The sequence below is a fragment of the Salvelinus sp. IW2-2015 genome, linkage group LG3 (genome assembly GCF_002910315.2).
Source record: "Salvelinus sp. IW2-2015 linkage group LG3, ASM291031v2, whole genome shotgun sequence".
In the NCBI taxonomy this organism is placed as follows: Eukaryota; Metazoa; Chordata; class Actinopteri; order Salmoniformes; family Salmonidae; genus Salvelinus; species Salvelinus sp. IW2-2015.
Genome location: NC_036840.1, coordinates 22,228,530 through 22,252,207, shown reverse-complemented (window position 1 = coordinate 22,252,207; position 23,678 = coordinate 22,228,530). Strand labels below are relative to the sequence as shown.

Genomic DNA, 23,678 nt, shown 5'->3' with positions numbered 1-23,678 from the left:
GCATTTCAAACCAAGCCGTTTCATTGTGTCAAAAGAAATGACATCACACAAAGATCAGGATCAGTTTGAAAAGTGGAGGTTTTCTTTATTGAACCTTTAATAAAATATACAAGGTTGTGGGCCCCTTAGCAATGAGATCCGCTATACTGAAGTAGAGTGCATCACATAACAACCCCCCCCCCCCCCCCTGGCTACATTCTACAGATCCCATAGTAACACACTGACTCGGCGAGGGGTGTTTACTTCTACATGTGGTATGTATATATATATATTTGGAAGAGAAATATACTGCATTTAGGTATGTGTGTTTTCCTTTTAAACATTCCTCGGTGTATAAATGCAGCCTCTTTAGAGATCTACAGACTACAGTCCACTAACTTCTACATATTTAGACAGCATGGGGATGTATGTGTGTGTGTATATGTGTGAGATAATGCGCATGTACGCGTTGAGAGTAAGTTTGAGTGCGTGTGACAGAGGTCATACATTGGCAATTCTGTACATTATTTGCTGCAATGATGCAAAGCACTTTCCCCCAATACTTCTCTCCAACGTGCCATTTCTTTTCAGTCACCAATTCTCACTTGTCGCCGAACAGAGATTTACATCTCTTTTTCCTCTCATCATTCTTCATCAGTCTTCTTTTCCTCCTCAGCCCTGCTAGTCTGTATTTGTCACACACTTTAGCCTTCGTTCCGTCCTTTTTCCCCACCAAGTAAAAATATATATCCCGTTCCCATCCCTATTCCACCCATGACAAAGCACTAGCCACACATTCAGAAGATGCTAATCGTTAAGACCACCCTCATTCTCAAAGACGTACAGTAATATACATTCTGTGGCCAAGTCTCTTGGTATCAGTCTTACAAACAAAACAATTAAAGGGCCAACACAGTGCACTCAACCCCCCCCCCCCCCCTTCCTGTTCCTCCCTCCCATCTCCCATGATAAAAGTAAAACCCAACATTTCAATCAACCATTCAGTGTTCAACAACAATAACCTGCACATCTTCACCTGAGGTTGGAGCCAATCACAGACAAAAATAGACCTAACGATGACAACGTTTGGTGAGAGGACTGTCATTGGTTAGATCATCCTAGAGCCATTTTCTGTGAACCGATCTGAATCATTCCAATCAACAGTAGTGATAAGGAATCATTGTTTTATATAAAAAGAGATGGACAGATCATGCTCACGTATTCAGTAAACGCCAACCAAGGAAAGAGAGAGAAGTTACAAGAACTAGAAGCATTGATAGTTACATACGGTTCGCCCAACGCTAACCTCTTAAAGAAACAGATACGGTACCTCGCTAAACTAACCAGAGAGCAGTACAACTACGTGGAAATCTAATTTGATTGGAGTAATGTGCTGTGGTGGCTGTGTCCATGCATTCCATTTATAGTGTGTCTGAAGATTGTACCGGGCCGTGCCTAAGGGCTACACTGACTGAGATGCACTGTTTGTCCAATGTCAGCATTTCCAGTATTTCCCCCCAGGACTGAGCAGAACTAAGTTAGCCTCATATTCATTAGCGCACATCGTAGCAAAACTTTTTAGAGCAACAGAAAACGAGCATTTCTTATTGGAAAAGTCCAGGATGTCTTATGTTTCAGTCCATTTTCTTCAGTTTAGTGCCCAATGAATATGAACCTGGTCTCAAATCGGTTTGTGCTTCCGCCACCTGTTTGTGCTTCCGCCAATTGAGCTGCGTTCACAGGCAGCTCTATATGTTTTTTTTTACTAATTGTTCTTTTGACCAATCAGATCAGCTCTGAAAAAAAGCTGATGTGAAAAGAGCTGATGTGATTGGTCAAAAGACCAATTACCGGGAAAAAATATCAGAATGGGCTGCCTATGTAAACAGCCTTATTTATCAAGTTCAGAATTGTCTGGCAAGGCAACAAACGATAGCGTAGTTGGCTAGAGCRCAAACAAATCTGGACAGATCAGGCTATAGATTTCGGGGGAAAGCCAAATGAGACTAAGTAATACATTTGACTAGAAGTTATATTCCCCCGTTTGATCTCCTCTTTAGTCTATATTCCCCCGTTTGTCTTTTCGACACTCACCGGCCAGTTTATTAGGTACACCACCGTGTTCACGAAAATGAATCGCTCCTACAGACAGTGAGTCACGTGGCCGTGGCTTGCTATAAAAAGCAGACAGGCATCGAGACATTCAGTTACTGTTCGAATGAAAGTTAGAATGGGCAAAACGAGTGACCTAAGCGACTGAGCGTGGAATGATCGTCAGTCAGCGGCAGTCCTGTGGGCGAAAACAGCTCGTTGACGAGAAAGGAGAATGGCAAGAATCGTGCAAGCTAACAGGCGGGCCACAAAGAGACAAATAACAACGCTGTACAACACTGGTGCGCAGAACGGCATCTTGGGAACGCACAACCTAATCATTGTCACGGATGGGCATGTTTTTGAGTTAACTGACCTGGGAGTCCAGGTCTGTTTAATTTGGGCAATTGCTGAACTGATCAATTAGCTCAGTTGGTCAGATGTSGTGCCTAGTTGGATAAAAACCCTGYAGCACTCCAGGAACAGGGTTGCCTACCTCTACAATAGAGCATCTTTGGGATGAGATGGAACGGGCCGTTCACAGCATGAATGTACCGCCATCCAATCTGCAGCAACTGCGTGATGCCATCGCGTCAGCACGGACCCCCATCCCTGTGAAACGTTTCCGACACCTTGTGGAATGCCCCGAATAATTCAGGCTGTTCTGGAGGCAAAGGGGGGGGGGGTGGTCCGACTAGAGGGGTAATCTAACAAACTGTCCGTTGAGTTTATTTACTCCCGGTTTCTCTTCACTTGTCTGACATTCTTCCAGCATCTGTCTCCCCAACAAAGGTCCTCGTATGCTCTAACAAGTGTAAACAAAAACTGTCTGTGCTATATACAAAGAAAGAAATATGAAATAACTTAAACCAGTATATACATAACAAAAATTCAGAAGGCAAAATAGTGAGCTTGAACTGGTCAGTGCTGTTTTTCTCCCATTTGATGTTTAAATACAGACATACTCCGATTATTTTCATCATCCCAAAAATATTGTGTACAGTCTTTGCCCTTGCTGGATCTTCTAACAGCTGTAGTTCATACCTCTTGCAACTCGTCTTAAAAACATATATGATTTATATCGCTCTAGCACTGTGATATCTATTGAACAGGTTGTTAGCGTTTGCAGTATTCATGCCACTAGTAATCAATGAGTGTGATGCTTCTCGAAGACAGGTAAACTAGTTCTATTCTGATTTCTAAGGTCGAGTGTCCGCACCAGAAGTACCAGGCAGTTAGGATAGACATTTGTCATGTTGCAATAATAATGACTCGCTATTCTGTTATGATGCTATGCCTCAGTCACCATAATTAGTGCAGACATTCCATGTTCTAGTATGCAGCATGCCGTGTTAAATATTATTTTTCTGTACTGTTTGATGCCAGCGAAGTATACAGTGAAGCAGGTCGACACAGAGATTTGTCACAAAAAAGCCATGTCAAGTCGTGTTTTTCTCGATAATTTTTCTTCAGAAAATGTCTTGAATGCGAGTGTTGGACCTGAAGTGTGTTTTGATCACATCGGACGGCCAACAGTTTCTTCTCATTGGCCCTTCCTCCTCCTGGTCCCGCCTCCTGTCTGTTTAACCAATCAGGGAGCTGCGTCTTGACAAGTCCACGTTGCTGGCGCTCAGTCCTCTGCATTCCGAAAGGCCCGTGTTGGCATCCTGGAGAGAGGGAGGGAGTCAGGAGGGATATTCCAAGAGTGATAACGGAAAAAAAAAAGACACTAGAATCATGTAGACTAAATCTGAAACTGTCCAAGTCTAATCCTTTAATCTCAATGTATAACTGAGGACTTGTTTGTGCTCTGCCTGTGTCAGCAGTCCTTGGCTCATAACTAACAGGTTAATTAATAACTATATGTGATAGTGAGGGGGGTTAACCGTGTGCCGCTGGTACCTGTGAGGGGTCTTCTGCACTCTTGTTGAGGAAGTTGAGAGAGCTCGCTCTCGTCATCCTAAGGATCACGCAGACAATCTTTTAGGCTTCAATAAAAATAAAAATGTCATTGCTTGGATTTTGCTTGATTGTTATTATCAGTTTTACGAACCACGGTGCGTTGTCGGCTCCCCACCAAAGAAAAAACCCTGAGGGAAACACTATTTCATGCACGGTATGAGCAGTGACGGGCTAGGGACACAGTCGCTCTCTCACCCTGGGTTGCAGGGCTCCTGGGGGCCACTGCCCTGTAGTTTCTTCACCAGCATCTCACTGCTCCTGCGCAGGGCGTCGCGGATCTTCCCGAAGGAGCCGCTCCGACGCAATGAACCATTACCCTCCTGAGAAAACAAGACAAACACACCCCGTCAAGGATGGGCCTCAAAACATTAAATCAAAAGTCATTTGAGGTATTTGATTATTTCTCAAAACCTTTTATCATGTCTTCTATCAATGTTTTGCTATTTGCATTTTTTTTGTGGTGTTTTGCTGAATGCATCCAGGTTTAGTAACGATGTCAGCTTGTTTATACTGTTTTATAATTGATATAATTAGCTAATTCCCCGATACTTTGGGAGTAAATGACATGTGATTGTACGCCTTTTCATCATACATTAAACTGTATATGCGTCCCCATAAAAGCCCAACCCCCCCCAAAGACAGAGGTTTCGTACCCCATTCCACTCTGCTCCATCATCTCCCTCACAGTCCCCCCGCTGGGGACCACTAAAACCCTCCCGGTTCTGACGTCGCTCCCCCCCTCCAGGGGCCCCATCCTTCAGGAGCTCCACCACCTTACTCTGGTTAATGGCATCTATACCCTGCGAGAGGAGGAGGGGACGAAAGAGGGGAGCGATAGAGTGGGAGACAGACGATTCATTCTAAATGTCCGCTGGGTTAAAACAGAGTGCATTCAGAGCTTTAAGGCTCTAGGCCACAACCGAGGGTAATTGCACTGCCAGTGTATCCGAGTGCTTGTACCTGCTTTATTAATGATTGTGTAGTAATTGCTTTTTGACTGATTGTAGAGTACCTGCTTGCGTCAGTGATCGTGCAGTTACCTGCTTGCGTGTCTTGGTAGCACACTCCTCCAGTGTCTCAGCTGCCTCTAGTTTACCCTGTCTGCGGTACAGCGCCCCCAAGCTCTTCAGGGTGGTATTGACCGTTGGGCTAACAGGAATTAAGTACACGCCAATATCATGTCATTACGGAAGTCCAGAGAGGACATACTGTTTGAATAAAAAAAATATTCCCTCGTTATGTCGAGATCACAACTTATTTATCTCATGATCACGACATTACAAAAGTTGTTACATCGAGATCCCGAAAGAAACTCTAAATAGGAGTGGATGTATTGATGACAGATTGACAGTATGGGCTGAGACAGCAGAGCCCATGGTCGATCAGCACATACATTTCATTGATTGTTACAAGGGATGGTACATTTCATGCTAACATCAAGCTTTCATTTGTGTTTGGAGCTCATTATCAGTTTATAAGAATGTTAGGAAGCTAAATGTCCCTTACCTTGAGCTAAGAGCTCGTGGGGCATTTAAGCCCTGAACGATGCCTGACAGGCAGCTTTGCTTCCAAGGCTGTGTGCCACCCCCCAAGAMCACGGCCAAACGCATGCAAGCAACAATGCAGCTAACTTGGCTAGTCTTGCGAGTGAGTGATCGAGTTAGCTAGCTAGTCTTGTTAGCTAGATAGCTAGCTTGTTATCTATGCTGGTTGTTAGCTTGCATAACTGACATGTGTATAATTGTAATGGACACTTCATGTTTCCTGGATAGTATTTACATTTACAGATGTACATTTCTGACAGGCATATTAACAGTCAGTGCAATATGTATATGATCAAGAGTGGGTGTGCTCTATTCCTGGCAGGCTGATCAGATTCAATAGCTGTCTCAGGATGCTGCATTGTTGGCTGTCTACAAGGAGCCTTACCTATAAAACAGAATAAAAAAGGCAGCATCCTGTTTTATCAGCCTCTAAAGCTGAAATTTAATCTGATCAGCCTGTCAGGAATGGAGCTCCCCATTGTAAATGTAAATATGTCCCTTATAATTATACACATATCAATTATGCAAGCTAACAAGACTAGCCAAGTTAGCTGCGTTGCTCCTTGCATGAGATTGGCTGTGGTCTTGGGGCAGCACGCTGCCCGGGAGAATAGGCTGCCTGTCAGGCATTGTTCAGGGCTTAAATCCCCCACAAGTGCATYGCGATCAATGCAGCCACTGGGCTCCTTGAGGAAGTGGTTATTGTGTATGTGAACAAATKAATGAATGAATGAAGCACGGTACTTTTGGTTATCTCGTAATCTTGAAAAAGCAACTTTTATTACGTAGTGATCATGAGATAAGTTGTGATCGAGACATGGGGGATTTCTAAATGTTATTCATATGTCCTTTCTGGACTTCCATATATCATTAAAGCACAAAATATTAATATGATTTAGAACACTGAGTTGTATTTCTCACATTAAAATGGATTTGGAATACTAACTCTTACCTGTCAACTTTACAGGCCTTGTACCAGCTCCCATATTCTCCATAGGGCACAGCATCCTTCCTCTTCGCCTGAGCAAGGGACAGAGAGAGAGAGAGACAGAGAGAGAGGGATGCAGAGGCAGGCAGTTATAGTCCAGCGACTAAGGGAAAGAATTGAGGACTTTTTAATAAAACCACCAAATTTCAAACACCACTAGGGCAAGTCCTTAGAGGTGTTTTTAGCTATAGTGCCATTGCAGATCTTTAATATTTCCAATATGGCCACCAGCTCTGTGGGGCCATATTGGACAGGTGTCACATGGCCATATCTCAAAAATAATAGGTACGTGCAGCCCAATGATGGCTTAGCATGTTTGAGGGAGTTTGGAGAACACAAAAAAATGGCTCAAACGTGCCACATATACACATTGACCACTTTAGTACTGGGTTGGACCCCCTTTTGCCTCCAGAACAGCCTGAATTATTTGGGGTGTGGATTCTACAAGGTGTCAGGAAGCAACAATGTTCAGATACGCTGAGGCATTCAATCATTGCTCAATTGGTATCAAGGGACCTAACTACGGTTGGGCGGTTTCCAGACTTTCATACCGTCCTTCTCTCATTCTGGGATTTACGGTATTACTGGTTTAGTCCACAAGGGGGTGCCAAAACGCAAAGACAGACAATTTGGCGTTTGTTACCAGGATGCTAACAAAATTAGCACAATAGCGAATTTCCATGGAGGCTGCTAGCTAAATATGCTCATGTGCGCAAACGAAAATAAAGAATCGAAAAGACAGGCATTCCAGCGCATAGTTAAACATATATAGGTAGGAGCTACTGAACGTCATTTTGGTGAGTTTGGACATTTACAAGCGAATGGAGCCACTAGGGCAAAGGGCCTGCTCTGCTTGGAAAAGATGGGGGAGGAGCAGTCAGGGCAAGAACAGAGAGAAAAATGCAAGGGAAATCAATACACAGCAGCAGCAGCTGTACAGATAACTCATCCAAAGGGCTTTGACTTCTCAAACACGGCAGAAAGCTTACACAATATGATGCCCAGTCACTTTAATTCAGCAACTTACTTAGATAACCAGCAAGTTAAACTTAGGGGTCGTGTTAACGCAGAATTCCTCATTTTTCACGCAGGAAAAAAAAAGATAACAGGCGTAAGTAATCTCATGCTGCATTTCGTGAACGCAGATCTAAAATGCTTGTTTATTGTCATTTCTACTGAGCGCCAGACGCATTGCGCTTCGGTTGCACTTCTCCACCAAGATGGACTCACGTGCTCCAGCTTTCACCTGTTGTGCTATTTACAAACAAACACATGACTGGCTCAACTGTTCTGGGGAACTAGAAGCTTCATAATGTTAAAAAATTTGAAGGGTGAAATGAAGAACGTGCTTCATCTCTTAACGCGTTACAAAAGTTGACTGCGGGTATTAAAAAAAAAAAAAAGTGCCGTTTTCCCTGAGGTCTGCTGCTTACAATGACACAATGATTTAACATACTCTGTCAATTTCAAGAAATGTGACACCAAACCTGCACTGCACACGTCTCTCAAGGTAAAATCCCATAGTAATGCATTATATCCAGCAAGGAGACAGGTAACCCCATTTTAACCAAATGCCTTTGTGACGACAAAAAAAAAAAAAAAATAGCTAAAAACACTAAGGACTTATCCTAACCGTTTGTGTAATTTGGTGCCTTTATCACAAAGTCCACAGTTGCCATAAAACGTTAGGCTTAGCCGCTGGACTATTAGCAGCAGTAGAGACAAATTACGACCTTATTATAAAGCCTCCGTTATTACATGAACGTTCTCCCTCTCAGTCCTATTAGGTCTACCTATCCATCAGAGTTAATAGCCGGACAGTGTCATCAAGTAACCGGACCGTGGTTCAGTTCACCATACAACAGGTTCATACTGTAAACTACCTTGCTCTCCTCTCTCTCCTCCGCATGCATCCAGATAGGTTTGTTGTCATCTGAAAAGAGAACAGAAGATATAGGGGGGGGGTTTATCAGTGTCACTGTTTTATTTGTACATTCATATATCTTGTTGCATGGACCAAAACGTGTAGGAATGTAGGTGTTCCCCTCACTGGAAAAAGAAGGGATTTGAATTTAAAATCAAATGGATTCATTTATGGCATATTACTCATAGGATTTAACCTCTCCATGTCAGTGTGTGCTCATTTCACTAATTAAACCATAAAATCAACACACTTAACTTGTGTAGGGGGGGGGGGATAGAAAGTGGGTTATGCTGGTCTGTGCCATGCTAGCTAACCAACGCCAAAGCCCTCTACTGTGCTGTTCTGAGTATGTAAGTGTTTGATTTGCTTAAGGGCAGTGATCTGGACACAGTGGTGAATTAAGCCGCTCCACGCACGACAGATTAGCCCCGATCCCCTGAACTGACCGGTCAGGACACGGCCGCGCACGGCCAGCCAATGACCACAGGGTTTACTGGGCAGTCGTGGCCAGAATGAARACTTCATCATGTGGTGGTAAATGTAGAACCAGGCAGTGTCCCAAATGGCACMCTATTCCCAAAGGGCTCTGGTCAATAGAAGTGCACTATACGGAATAGGGTGCCATTTTGGGACGCAGGCCTAGTCCGYCAATGTGATTGTAGCAGACTCACTGTTGACTGAGCCAAAGTCCTTCTCGTGGGCTCGGGTCAGGATCTCTTTGTACAGAGACTCAGCATCCTTGAACTTCCCCTGTTTGAGGTAGCATGTAGCCTAAAAGAGAAAAGATGAAACGTACACAGGTTTAAATGACAAACATTTCACATCAACACATAAAAGCATGTACATCTATAACAAAACATCACGTTTTAAGTTTCCCCAAAACTGTTAATTCTTTAAGATTAGACTGCATTCATTTGTACTGCCCTATACTGGAAATTCGGCTAAATGATCATCTGAGGTATTCCAGAATATTCTCTCTCCCTCCCGCTTCACCTCTCTCTTCCTCCCTGCTTCCCCCCTCCCTCTTCCCCTCCATATTCCTCCCCCCTCCCCCTCACCAGGTTATTCTTGGTCTTGGCTACGTTGGGGTCATCAGCTCCTAGTTTGGACTGGTAGATCTCCAGGGCTCGTCTGTAGTAATACTCCACCTCCTCGTACTTTCCCTGGTTCTGACACAGCAGGGCCAGGTTGTTCAGCTGCTTGGCCACGTCAGGGTGGTACTTCCCCAGGACCTGAACACCACAGGCAGAGAGACACACATGAAGACTTACTTTAGCTACAATGAAAGGAGATGAGAGTTCTCTCTGGGCACTACACATGTTGAGTCACAAATGCAATTAAAATCATGAGTGTTATTCTGTGTACCTTCTCTCTGATCTCCAGGGCTCTCTTACAGAGGGGCTCAGCCTCCTTGTACTTGCCCCTCTTCCCGTAGAGCACGGCCAGGTTGTTGAGAGTGGCAGCCACCGCAGGGTGGTCCTTCCCCAGAGTCTTCTCTCTGATGGCCAGGGCATCGTTCAGCAGGTGGGCTGCCTCTTTGTACTTGTTCTGGTCCCTGGAACACAAATATAATTCCAGGTAAGAAGATTTGCACAAGCACCATAATTAAGCAGTAAGTCTCAATTCGTTCTTCTACCCGGCTATCCACACATCCTCTCTGCACCCAATCCTCTTCTTCGATGAGTACATCCAGCCGTCCCTTGACCCCTATCCACCCGTCCAGCACTCCATCCATCTCCCGCACTCTCATTTCTCCCTTCCTTCCCCTCTCACCTGTAGACGAGGGCCAGGATGTTGAGCATGGTGGCCACGTCAGGGTGGTCGTGTCCGGAGGTCTTCTCCAGGTCCTCCAGGGCCTGTTTGCAGAGGGGCACGGCCACCTCGTAGCGGCCCTGCGAGGCGTACTGGATCACCAGGTTGTGGAGGGTCCTCAGGCGGGCCGGGATCTCGTAGCCACCCTGCTGGGCCGCCGCCTCGCCGCTGGGCTGGGCTGGAGGGGAGAAGCGGAGGGGGTTAAAAGTGACTCACTCTTGATACTTTGTTCGGACAGAACGAGGGGTTCCAAATCAAAAAAAGGGCTTTCATTCTTGGTACAGAATGGCTAGTTGCGCTGAGGTACAACTGTAGCATGTTAAGATACAACGCTTATTTCAGAAAGGAATATCCGAGATGACGATATGTCATTTATTTCACATCATTTTTATTTTTAGAGGTGGCAGTGTCAGTAACCAAAATGACAAATCGATAAATCAACTATCACAAGTCTAACCCTTCTGTAACCCCAACCATATCTAACCACCCATCGTCTTCAACATTACCATCTAACCCCACGTTTACCGGGTCCCCTCAAACGGGATTCTCCTCGGCCAATCAATGGTCCTACCTTGTCCCTGGTCGTCGTCGTTGGGGAACAGGTCGTCGAGGCTGTCTTTGGACGTTTCGCCCGCAGCCTTCTCCTCAGACGGAGACACGTCGTCGTCAAACTTCTTGATCTTGTTCATGAACTCCAGGTGTTTCTTCTCCTCCTCCAGCTGGGCAACACTCTGCTCACTACACTGCAGCTTGCTCTGGGGGGGGGGGAGAGGTGAGTGGGAAGGAGGGAGGGGACACTTTGGAAACGTCATGCATTGGAAACGCTTAAAGTGATCGTATACTCCAAAATCCCTAAAATGTTGACCGCCCTCAAACGTAACGTTGAGATGAGTCCACACCCCACACAGTCGTTTGTGTACGTGGGTGATATGGAYTCATCCAACATCCCCAGAACATTTAACCACCGAGGTCTGAAAACAAAAAATTTGAACATTGGAGTGAATGATGCCGTGTTCTGTGCTGTATATACACGTAAGGTGGATTTGGCTGTAGTGTGTCTACCTGTGTTCCTGCCAGTTCGTCTCGTAACCACTGGTTCTCCTGACACAGTCGTCTGACCTGGGCTCTTAGCTTCTGCTTTTCAGACTCAACCGCACTCAGGTGGCCCGACAGGGCAATGATCACCTGGACAAGAGGGGGGGGGTTAGAACCAGCTCTTATTTTCAATGACAACACGGCAAGAGAGGGAAACGAGAGAGGGATGAGGGGGTTCAAATAAAACAAGGAACGCTGCAGGAATGAAACAAAAAATAAAAAAAGGGGAAGCGGCTAGCTTGGGGGCCAGACGACATTGTACGTTAGCGTGGACTACCAGGCTAGGAAGAAGTGAGGAGCATTGCAGAATGTTTACCTGGGATTTGTACTGTGTGCGTGACTGTTGTAACCTGTTCCAAAACCAGTGCAAAGAATTTCCTTCATGGAGGACAATCATTCTATTATAGTCTGGTCTATTCAAAAGAGGGTGGGGAGTTGTCTTCAGGGACCTTCTTTTATGCCGTTCATGTTATATCAGACCATCTGTACGCAACCCAGATTCCCACCGCTACCTTCCTACAGGAGCAACTCTCATATCCTCTTGATGAATMACCCTCCTCACGCTCTATGAGGTATAAATCTAAATTCATCCTCTCCTTCAAGTCTTAGTCACAGCGTATGATGAACTAGCAATAACCCACATCGAGCACCAGCATCCTCCCCCTCTCCATTCACCGCCACTCTCCCATCATTTCATTATCATCCCTTACGTCTCAAGACTGAGCCTCTTCCGCTCACCCACTCCCTGTCTCTTTCACTCCCCGTCTCTTTCACTCCCCTGTGCCCTCCCTCTCTTCTTCCATTTCTCTTCTGCCTCGCTAGTCCTCACCCTCTTCACGCCACAACCCTCATCTCGTTCCTACCTGTGCCTCTCCCAGGCCCAGTTCGATGGCCTCAAGGCTCTTACGCAGCAGGCCTGACTTCTCCTGGGCAGCAGGTGGCTGTGTGCAGTCCAGCAGGGAGGTGAGGAGCTGGGCATGCTCCCCGCGGAGGGTCTCCAGGCCCTGCATCACAGCCTTGGTGTTGAGCACTATCTCATCCTGGGTCAGGCGCTCCAGGGCCTCCTCGCTGCGTGGGTACACCATGGTGGAGATAACCCGGGTTCACACACACTGTAGGAAGGGAGAGAGGGGTTAGATAGGGACTGGTCTCATGTTACCATAGTCCTAATCTTGTACAGAGAGCTTGGAATTGATGCTAGTCTGAGGAAGAACCGTGTATTCAGACCCATTGACTTTTTCCACATTTTGTTACATTACAGCCTTATTCTAAAATGTATTACATCAAAAAACTTCCTAAGCCATTTACACGCAATACCCCATAATGACAAAGCGAAAAAAGGTTTAGAAATGTTTGCTAATTTATTAAACAGAAAAAACCCATTCACATACAGTACCAGTCAAAGTTTGAACACACCTACTCATTCAATGTTTTTTTCTTTATTTACACTATTTTCTACATTGTAAAAGAATAGTGAAGATATCAAAGCTATGAAATAACACATATGGAATCATGCAGTAACCAAAAAGTGTTAAACAAATCCAAATATATTTTATATTTGAGATTCTTCAAAGTAGCCACCCTTTGCCTTTGACAGCTTTGCACACGCTTGGAATTCTCTCAACTAGCTACACCTGGAATGCTTTTCCAACAGTCTTGCTGGAGTTCACACATATTCTGAGCACTTGTTGGCTGCTTTTCCTTCACTCTGCGGTCCAACTCATCCTAAACCATCTCAATTGGGTTGACGTTGGGTGATTGTGGAGGCCAGGTCATCTGATGYAGSACTCCATCACTCTCCTTCTTGGTCAAATAGCCCTTACACAGCCTGGAGGTGTGTTGGGTCATTGTCCTGTTGTAAAACAAATGAGAGTCCCACTAAGCACATACCAGATGGGATGGTGTATKGCTGCAAAATGCTGTGGTAGCCATGCTGGTTAAGTGTGCCTTGAATTMTAAAGTGTCACCAACAAAGCACCCCCACATCATCACACCTCCTCCTCCATGCTTCACGGTGGGAACCACACATGCAGAGATAATCCGCTCACCTACTCTGCGTCTCACAAAGACACGGCGGTTGGAACCAAAAATCAAAAATTTGGACTCATCAGACCAAAGGACAGATTTCCGCCAGTCTAATGTCCATTGCTCGTGTTGCTTGGCCCAAGCAAGTCTCTTCTTCTTATTTACATTTACATTTAAGTCATTTAGCAGACGCTCTTATCCAGAGTTATTGGTGTCCTTTAGTCGTGGTTTCTTCACCAATTCGACCATGAAGGCCTGATTCACGCAGTCTCCTCTGAACAATTGATGTTGAGATGTGTCTGTTACTTGAACTCTGAACCATTTATTTGGACTGCAATTTCTGAGGCTGGTAACTCTAATGAACGTATCCTCTGCAGCAGAGTTAACTCTGGGTCTTCCTTTCCTGTGGCAGTCCTCATGAGAGCCAGTTTCATTATAGATCTTGATGGTTTTTACTTTCAAAGTTCTTGAAATTTTCCAGATTGACTGACCTTCATGTCTTAAAGTAATGGTGAACTGTTGTTTCTCTTTGCTTATTTGAGCTGTTCTTGCCATAATATGGACTTGGTCTTTTACCAAATAGGGCTATCTTCTGTATACCAACCCTACAGATTGGCTCAAACGTATTAAGGAAAGACATTTCACAAATGTACTTTTAAAAAGGCACACCTGTTAATTGAAATGCATTCCAGATGACTACCTCATGAAGCTGGTTGAGAGAATGCCTTGATGACAGCTTTGCACACTCTTGGCAAAGGGTGGCTACTTTGAAGAATCTCAAATATATTTTGATTTGTTTAACACTTTTTTGGTTACTACAAATCAATGTGTTATTTATTTCATAGTTTTGATGTCTTCACTATTATTCTACAATGTAGAAAATAGTACAAATAAATAAAACACCCTTGAATGAGTAGGTGTCTAAACTTTTGACTGGTGCAGCCTGTTTCCATTGATCATCCTTGAGATGTTTCTACAACTTGATTGGAGTCCACCTGTGGTAAATTCAATTGATTGGACATGATTTGGAAAGGCACACACCTGTCTATATAAGGTCCCACAGTTGACAGTGCACATCAGAGCAAAGACCAAGCCATGAGGTCGAAGGAATTGTCCATATAGCGCCGAGACAGGATTGTGTCAAGGCACAGATCTGGGGAAGAGTACCGAAAAAGCATTGAAGGTCCCCAAGAACACAGTGGGCTCCGTCATTCTTAAACGGAAGACGTTTGGAACCACCAAGACTCTTCCTAGAGCTGGCCGCCCGGCCAAACTGAGCAATCGGAGAAGGGCCTTGGTCAGGGAGGTAACCAAGAACCTGATGGTCACTCTGACAGAGCTCTTGAGTGACCATCAGAATTCCTCTGTGGAGATGGGAGGTCCTTTTGGAAGGTTCTCCCAACTAACTCTGCAGCACTCCACCAATCAGGCCTTTAAGGTAGAGTGGCCAGACGGAAGCCACTCCACAGTAAAAGGAACATGACAGCCCGCTTGGAGTTTGCCAAAAGGCACCTAAAAAAATACTCCCAGACCATGAGAAACAAATCTGGAGGAAACCTGGCACCATCCCTACGTTGAACCATGGTTGTGGCAGCATCATGCTGTTGCAATGTTTGTCAGCATCAGGGACTGGTAGACTGGTCAGGATCGAGGCAAAGATGAACGGAGCAAAGTACAGAGATGTCCTTCATGAAATCCAGCTCCAGAGAGCTCAGGACCTGACAGTGGGGCGAAGATTCACCTTCCAACAGGACAACGACCCTAAGCGCACAGCCAAGACAACACAGGGGTGGCTTTGGAACAAGTCTCTGAATGTCCTTGAGTGGCCCAGCCAGAGGATGGACATGAACCTCATCGAACATCTCTGGAGAGACCTGAACATAGCTGTGCAGCAACACTACCCATCCAACCTGACAGMGYTTGAGAGGATTTGCAGAAAAGAAATGGGAGAAACTCCCCAAATATAGTTGTGCATAGCTTCTAGCGTCATACCCAAGAAGACTCGGGGATGTAATCCCTGCCAAAGGYGCTTCAACAAAGTACTGCGTAAAGGGTCTGAATTCTAAAAATCTGTTTTTGCTTTGTCATTATTGGGTATTGTGTGTAGATTGATAGTGGGGGAGATTTTATCCATTTGAAAATAAAGCTKTAACCTAACAAAATGTGGAAAAAGTCAAGGGGTCTGAATACTTTCCGCAGGCACTGTATACAGCATATAGAGATGAAAACTACAAGACACAGCAAGAATATGTCTGATGAGATTATTACAAGTATGACATATATGCAAGGCTGAGCGTAAAAGGACGAAAATCCCTCCAAATAAATGATGCCCAATCAAGATATCTTGTTCACACAACTGTTCAGTCTGTTAMCAAAAACCAACCAAGGCACAGTTCATTTCTCTTTACCCTATGCCTCTACTCCAATTGGACTAATATTTTGATCTTGAGAAAATGAAGTAAGGAACTGTAAGCGTTTCGGTTCCAAACCTATTCTATACATAGTTTGAGTGGCGCTACCTTAATCCGTTTKTCTATCTCCCGAGAGGACAGAACTGACTAAATAGAATAATTTAATTATTAATGTAAACAAACTGATCGTTGCAGGTGGAGTGATCAGAAATGCASTACTCTGCAACTTCTCCACTTTGGCCGAGCACCTGTTCTGTTCTCGCCGCCGCCAGGAGGTCCCCATCAACACCACCACTCCGCCCACCCCATCCATTGACCGCAATGCACCAATATGAGCGATCCCGTAATCTCTTATCCTTTTGCCACAGGCACAGCTAACAAGCCTCTCACAAGCTGTACGTGACGTTTGGCAATGTGCAGGTGTTATCATCGATCCATTAAACTGTCAATTAGTGTTAAGTAGTAAAATATGGGCCTACACACTCCAGGATTCGCCCCCCTCACAGGATGACAAGAAATGGGGGAGAATCAATGAAGGTGACGGATAGAGAGCGTTACACATAAATAAAATACATTTAGTCTGAGAGACTTATTGTATTATAAGATATATCGTATATACTATAGTATGTATAACTGCCACACTCACACGTAGGATCATGTCCTACAAAGCACTCCAACATTATTGTAAACATAGGCAGGTTTGAGCGAGGCCCAGCGAGAAATATGCTGCTGCAAGGTCTTTCTGCACGGATGCGGTCGTGGGGTGTAAGTCTGTCTCTATACTGTTTCACGATGACTAAGAATAACACTTTGCTCAGCACTTACAATAAGCGATGGCTCATCAAAACAATGTAAAGAACCAAGACGAGCTCGATTGGCAACATCGGTAGAACGTTGGTAGTGATACATTTCACGAGCATGGGGAGAGACAGTGATACGTCGGCGTARCCTATGATTTACTAGTTTCTCTCTTTGTTGGACTCAAAAATATATTCCAATATAACTCATACACGTAAATTAAAAATAAATTTAAAAACTCAAAAGAYCTCGTGTCGGCCATACGTTACCTTCATCGAAACGGTTCTATTTTCCCAAGACAAGTGCGCTGCTCCTGGCTACCCCGAGCTCAAACAAGGCACGACCTACTGTTGTGATGCTCTGCTTAATTCACTTGTTGTCAGTGGGTTAGCTACGCTCGTACACATCAACGATAACATCAAGGCTGGGGATAATATAACCCTACACTTATACACACAAAAAAATACAAACTTAACTATGCCTACGGTGGGCTATATCACCATGAATCTCTAAAACCATWAACGGCAAAAAATGTTTTAGGTCAGTGTGAGGAAAGTAATAGCCTGTAACGTTACATCACGATAAACAACGTTATTTACCTGTTCTCCCCTGCTGTTGCCCCACGGGTAAGATCCGGGTGACGCGTTATTCAGTCTCCTGAACTAGCTATAAAAATAGCCCACGAAACACCACTTTGCTTAAATCCGATTGTCGCTGCCGTCTAAAAGCTTGCGAATTCCAAGCAATACATTGTTACCAATTATGTTAGCATTGCTGATTGGCTAATGAATTCGATCCTGGCACGAATTAGCCTAGTCGAAATGTTCTCTTGTCTTGCGACGGTTGGTTTCAACGGGAGTTGGGATCAAAATACAGGAACGCTGTTTGCAAAGTGAGTCGACATCGTCCGATCCTTCCTCGGAAGTTGTTTTGGAGAGAGTGCGGGACCGCTGCGTTCTCAGTCTGAGAAGCGTGTTCGAAGAATGACAGTCGCGACCCGAAAATGGCTGCTGTTCGAATTCTCCTCCAATCCACAGCCCAGACCGGGCGATACGACTTCACCTGTTTGTTACATGGGAGATCAAAATCAAGGATGATGCACAATTAACATGTATTTGTAGGCTTGTGGATATTTCCTGTGGCAAATCACCATAGCATTTACAATAAGTTTTTTTTTGTCATTCTAAATGTAGACCCGTGTATTATAATAACTAGTCTAGAGAAGCCTAAATAAAACTTAATTTTAACTTTAATAGGCTACATTAATTCCTAGATTCCATTCAAATTAATAACTGAAAAAGCACCAGAGCACACACACACACACAACTCAGGAGAATTTACAAAATAAAGAAAAACAAATCGACAGTTCCACTTTCCCATCCCACATCAGTTTAATTGACAACATAATCATGAAAAAGTACTACAAAACATTTCAAATAAAAAAAAACAAGGCCTAAGATACAATACAGAAGTACTGTTGTGATATGTACAAGCATTATTACTGTTTATAGACAAAAGGCAAAAAAAGCTGCTGAAGAAACAATGGCATGTGCAAAATTACTCTCCAAACTCTCAAGTGCCAGAATCCTCCCCTCAAACTACTACCAAGCATAAGTGTAGTCCAAGCAGTGTTATGCAAAAACAGATTCTCTTCTGTGATAGGGTGCTATGTTACAAGCAGGGATCCTTTCAAATGGGCTTTATTAGAAGCAAAGCGTGTGGAATCCTGGCAGAGACTCTAGATATCTTACGGTTTGTTCTCGATCTCTCACTCCATTTGTTCTGAAACACATTGTGATGATAGCAGAGAGGAAGGACAGTATTGATCGCTAAATTGATTTATTCATRTTAATAGATCATATTGTTCTTCCCCTCCAGGACAGAAGTGTTTCAGGACCATATGACCCGTTTCAGGAAACAGTCTGGGCCCTGTACTCTATAACTAAGGCCCAGAGTTGTTCCTGGTCGGGTCACATGGTCAGCAAAAACTGCTGTCCCTATACGTTAGTCGTGGACATAAAGACCATCACAGTAACTACAGGTCAATACAGGTAGAAACACAGGTACGCATATATCAGGTACAAGTTTGAGAGACAGCCACACAGGACAAATAGGCCTAGAGAAGGTAGGAAAAACAAACACGTTAATGGTACGACAGGTGAAAGAAGGGACTGAACTGGAAACAGGGGGAGAGGAGAGAGAGGAGTAAACATTGGAATGTATAGTGGAAAAATWATGTTTCCAACATTAAAATTATTACTTTGGAACAAAGTTTTTATCACCAAAAACATTACAAAACATTGAACACATATCTACATCACCCCCGCTTCAGCTTGGTGTTATATCCATGTAACATTTGACATCTTGGCAGTGATTTCTTTGTCCCATTCAGTGAATGCTTATGATCCCCCTATGAAGAGACAGGAGTTCAAATAGAATCATATCTTACACTCCTTATTATGCTAATAACACGCTGCAAGGCATAGAGAAATTGGACCTCTTTGTTCTGCTCAGAGATGGTATAAATCTCCTCTAACCACTGACACAGGGTCAGATATCTTTTAATCCCCCTGATGGTTATGGTTAGAACTAGGGGGGGGGGGGGTAATTGTAATCTGATCCTAGATCTGTGGTTAGGGAGTAGCGTAGCTACAGGTAGAGGTCACTATCCTCAAGCAAAAACGTCCCTCCCATAGAGACACCATGTTGTACATAACATTCATACAGTAGGATACAGTCTCAGTTAAAATATGCATTAAGAGTCCAAGTCCACATGAAGGCATTGGTCTGGGTCTAGCCCTCGACTGGTGGGCAGTGACACTTGCTATGAGAAGCAGGGTTTAAACGGTCTGCTTTCAAGAGTACCACTGCCTTTTGCCATATCTCTCTTTGATACTCACAGGGAAGTTGCACAAAGTATTCAAGCTCACAGAGGTTACAAGGTCAACTGACTATGGAGTTGAGAGAGATTATTATGGTGTGTTTGTGTTCTATAATAAAAAATAAAAAAATTATAGTGAACTAACAGCTGGTTATGGACTAGGGTAAAGCTACCAGTAATTTACAAAAGTTACCGGAATCTATAGCAATCGCTGGTAACTTTGGAAATGTAAAGTTGAATAAATTTACATTTTTTAAATTCATATATAGTATTAATTTGTCATATCTGTCCATAATGTCCATTAGTTTCTAGTGGATAGACCCTCTGATCAAGAGAAAATAGCCAAAATAATTTAAAAGGGCATCTAATCAATTTGTAAGTCGCTCTGGATAAGAGCGTCTGCTAAATGACTTAAATGTAAATGTAATCAACAATGGCATTATTCTTAATTAACTCTGCAACTCTTCCAACTATTGACTTTTTTCACAACTGCCATCACATTTACAACAAAGGCATATTGACATAGTAAAATAAATAAGTGTGTAAAAAAATGTTATGGTTGATATTTCATGCTGAAACCCTCATATTAATCACCAATGGTATTCACTAAGTTGATTATTAATATTTAGGAATGTTTTACAGCTTTGACATCCCATTTTAAAATGTTTAAAATCATCTTATTTGATGATTTACCACTAGATGTGATAAATTACATAAAATCCTTGAATGTTACAAAAATGGTGGTAGTTTACTGGCAAACTTAGAAAGTTTCCAGTAATATACCCTCCCTTTGCGACCCTATTCTGGACTGATAAAATGGTGTTAAAACTTCCAAAATGTATGTTTACTCAACAATAAAGCTTTTGTCGACAGTCGACAAGACTGAGAAGAGATAATAGAAACTAACAATGAATATTATCTGCACATTCAAATTAAGTTCAGATGATATCTCTAATGATTTTTGGAAGTACATCCTTGTTGTTTGAGATCCGTACATTCTATCATTCAGACTTATTTGTGGAACATGCATAGCTGTGTACTTATGCGCTCAATCAGTTTGAAGCCCTTGGTGCAAAAACCTTCCTTTGTACAAGCTCCCCCAAAAGAGAACAGGGCCAGATTTGAGTTACACAAGGTGATCACGTCACAACTTTTAAAACTGTTACACCTAAGCTGAAAAACCTACCTCTAAGTTAGCCCAAAAATCATAATTAATAACAGCAAAAATCAAGACATTGGCATTGTAATACTTGATATTTGTCACAATTCTTCACTCCGCACAGATGGGGAAGGTTACTTTGTAGGTGACACAAGGCTAAGCTACTCAACACTCGCTAGCTTTCATTTTAGACCGCAAGAGGACTAGTGTTTTGCTTACAACACATTGCCATTTCATTCAAAATGTACTAATTTGAAGGTACTTTGCAGGTACATTATAGACCATAGACTTTGCTACTAAATTGAAAATCAATGATTTAAGTCAAATTCTTTGGATACAAATGATTTGTCTTCAGTTTTTCTTAAAAGCACCAGAGCTGTTGGTAGCTCTTAAAAGGTCATTTGGTGTCACCTATCTTTGTGTCAGTCTACAAGGCAAACGTCTGGCCGCTGACACCGCAGCCTACAGAACTCATAAAGCGATATTGACCACATCTGGGACACAAACACGTGGCCACACACAAAACAATCATACTGTGTCGCGTGGGTTACTTATAAAACTGGTTTCATAGATATTTCAATGTTGTTTTTCGTTTTACCACATTACATAATAACACACCTGTCACTGGACACTGGCCACCTCACAACACCCTAGACAAAACACACCAACCATTTCAGTGGAGTGAACGCTGCCTGTCTATCACAGGCAGGGCTGGAAAATGCATGTTTTCCAGAAATCCAGGTCGGGAGATTCCGGACTTCCTACTTATTCCCTCCCAATTCCCAGAAACCTTCCAACTAGGATTTTTGGAAAACTTGGTAATTTTGGGAAAGTTGCTGGAATTTTGCAACCCATGACAGGTAAAGACAGGGATAAAAAGTCCCTAGTAGCGTGCGACATTGTGCTTTGGAGTAGGATACCTAGCTACTATAGCGCTGGGGGAGGAGTTATTGGAAGTGCATCGCAAAAGATGACGGTCACAGCTCCTGTCCCCCAATTTAACCTCAGCACGAGCCCCCGCCTACAAATCCCAGAATGCAACAGCCCCACACAGGTGATATACTGTACGTCCACAAGCAGGAGGACTATACATTGGAGTGTGCATCAAGAGAGCAACGCTGACAACAACAACAGATTGATAAAGGGACAAGCCTTACAGACAGCAGAAATATTGCCTCTTCTCAGTAAAGTTGGGGACAACAGTGAGCTCGTAAGTCGGCGCCCTCGCTGTACACAGAGAGTTCAAATGTCGTTACAAAAAACACTAGAGCCTTTTCTTATATGTTCTGCTCTTCATATGCATAACATGTCAACTTACTGTACATCATTGGTGAGGGAAAAAAGCATTTATGTCATTAGGGAGCAGAAAAAGCATTGCTACTGTAGGTGTTGTCTGTTGTTCATTCCATTTCATGCACATGTACAGTATGTTTGGATCCAAAGTTCCCCTCCATACCCCATAATAACCATGGCATTACTGTTATAACATGTCATAATATGATACTCTTGTTATAACTGGCACGTGGTGGTGTAGTGTACAGCATGCAGGTTGGCCTTTGGTGACACCGGGGCAGGTTCAAGGTGATAAGAGAACTACCTGGTCAGGGTTAAGGGTTAAAGGGTCAGATGTCAGGGGTCAAGGGTCAGGGCTCGTAATGGGAGTTATTCATGCGGGTGCATCTCATCGTTAGGATTAGTTGAACGGCAGTCCGTTATCTTGTGCTGTGGGCCCCTCATACACACACGCTAGACAGAGAGAGGGCCATTTCAATTCATTAAAGTGACTAGTAGCGTTGCACCCCATATCCAACCCATCTCTCCCTCCCTGCTATAGATAAATAAGACAAACATAGCAAATACATTCGGCCCCTCAACCCTTCATCGTAATTGACAAATATTAGTGGCCACGGCGTTTCCGAGAGGCGGGGTCTGTGTGCGTAGGTGGGACAGGATTGGGCGGGGCGAGGGGTAAAGGGTGGACCCTAGGAGGGAGGTTTGTTGTAACCAAACAGTCCAACAGGGAGATACTTGACATGGGTGGGCCACTGTGCAGCCAGCTGGAAGAACTTGACGTCATTCCACTCCACTCCGTCTATGGACACTGAGACACACACAGGAGACACATAGATACTGGTTAAGTATGACTGTTGTTCAGACAGGGAACACTTAAGGATGTCGCACGCTTCCCTGTGGAAACAGTTTGCGCATTTGAGAACATTTGCGGATATTACATTTTTCCTTATAGTTCGGTAGCATAAGTCTACGCCCCTTTCGTCGGTGATTGGTCAACAGTACCACTCTTAGTAGGAGTGGGAACTAATGGACAGGGTTCTTCAATGAAGTGTGTGTTGTCATTCAACGAGAGACGACGAGTTCTCATGCATATTTTCTCACTTGAGAAATACTGCACCAAACATCTTAGTTAGATGTAAAATTGCAAGGCAGAGACTTCCCTCTGCAAAAATGTCCAAATGAATTGCAGATTTCTTGATTGCTCTCTGAATAATTCTGACTACCTTGAGGAAGTGCATACGGGCTACAATGTTGATACGGCGTCTCAAGAGGGAGAAACAGTAAAATTGCAGTTTTTATCTAGTTTTTCCAAGCAAAGGTCTTTTAAGGGGCACAGACGTTTGAACCTAGTATGATGGCGCCTTTAGGCTGTGTCTCACTATTCCCCATATACAGTAGTGCACCATTTTTGACCAGAGCCCTATTGGCCCAGTGTTAGGAATAGGGTGCTATTCCGGACAGTCTTAGAGACACTTAGAGGTCCGTTAACACTTCATTTTCTCTTTCCTCCAACATCCCCAATAAATCATTTCCCCTTCCCCTGCCTTCTCTTCCGCCTCATCTTTACTGATGGGTCGACTCTTTCTAAAGATTTTGCATCTAGAGAGGCAATATAATTTCACCTCTCTCTCTCTCCCTCCTTCTCAGAGCCTTCTCTCCAATTTCACTGGTCATCTCTCTTCCCCGCCCTCCCTCCCTCCTCGTCTCATGTTCCTG

The 23,678-nt window shown here is 43.8% G+C and overlaps 2 protein-coding genes across 3 annotated transcripts in view; both read right to left on the bottom strand.

Annotated features, from left to right (window-relative positions):
* Positions 1 to 54: 54 nt before the first annotated feature.
* Positions 55 to 17,706, bottom strand: LOC111952587 (kinesin light chain 2). Of its 2 annotated transcripts, none has more exons than XM_023971422.3 (15): positions 17,229 to 17,706; positions 12,259 to 12,507; positions 11,363 to 11,485; positions 10,872 to 11,055; positions 10,262 to 10,478; positions 9,854 to 10,043; positions 9,547 to 9,720; positions 9,160 to 9,259; positions 8,448 to 8,497; positions 6,529 to 6,596; positions 5,073 to 5,181; positions 4,686 to 4,832; positions 4,228 to 4,352; positions 3,973 to 4,030; positions 55 to 3,737 (listed from the first exon to the last, which is right to left on the bottom strand). In XM_023971422.3, the coding sequence occupies exons 2-15, from the start codon at positions 12,478 to 12,480 to the stop codon at positions 3,654 to 3,656; spliced, it is 1,851 nt and encodes a 616-aa protein (XP_023827190.1). In that variant the 5' UTR covers positions 12,481 to 12,507; positions 17,229 to 17,706; the 3' UTR covers positions 55 to 3,653. The 2 variants fall into 2 exon arrangements, with proteins under 2 accessions (XP_023827190.1, XP_023827199.1); XM_023971431.3 differs by lacking the exon at positions 17,229 to 17,706 and adding an exon at positions 16,899 to 17,168.
* Positions 17,707 to 17,990: 284 nt separating this feature from the next.
* Positions 17,991 to 23,678, bottom strand: part of LOC111952582 (phosphofurin acidic cluster sorting protein 1) — a 67,112-nt gene continuing 61,424 nt past the window's right edge. The window contains exon 27 of the mRNA XM_023971409.3: positions 17,991 to 22,770. Within this exon, the coding sequence (XP_023827177.1) occupies positions 22,652 to 22,770 (119 nt within the window). The 3' untranslated portion in view covers positions 17,991 to 22,651. The remainder of the gene's footprint in view (positions 22,771 to 23,678) is intronic.

Excerpts from the sequence above, each read along its gene's own strand:
- LOC111952587 (XM_023971422.3), bottom strand. The coding sequence starts at position 12,480 with ATGGTGTACCCACGCAGCGAGGAGGCCCTGGAGCGCCTGACCCAGGAT. Across the intron at positions 10,479-10,871 it reads CGACGACGACCAGGGACAAG|CCCAGCCCAGCGGCGAGGCG; the intron begins GTAGGACCATTG and ends TCTCCCCTCCAG. Across the intron at positions 4,353-4,685 it reads ATGGAGCAGAGTGGAATGGG|GAGGGTAATGGTTCATTGCG; the intron begins GTACGAAACCTC and ends TTGTTTTCTCAG.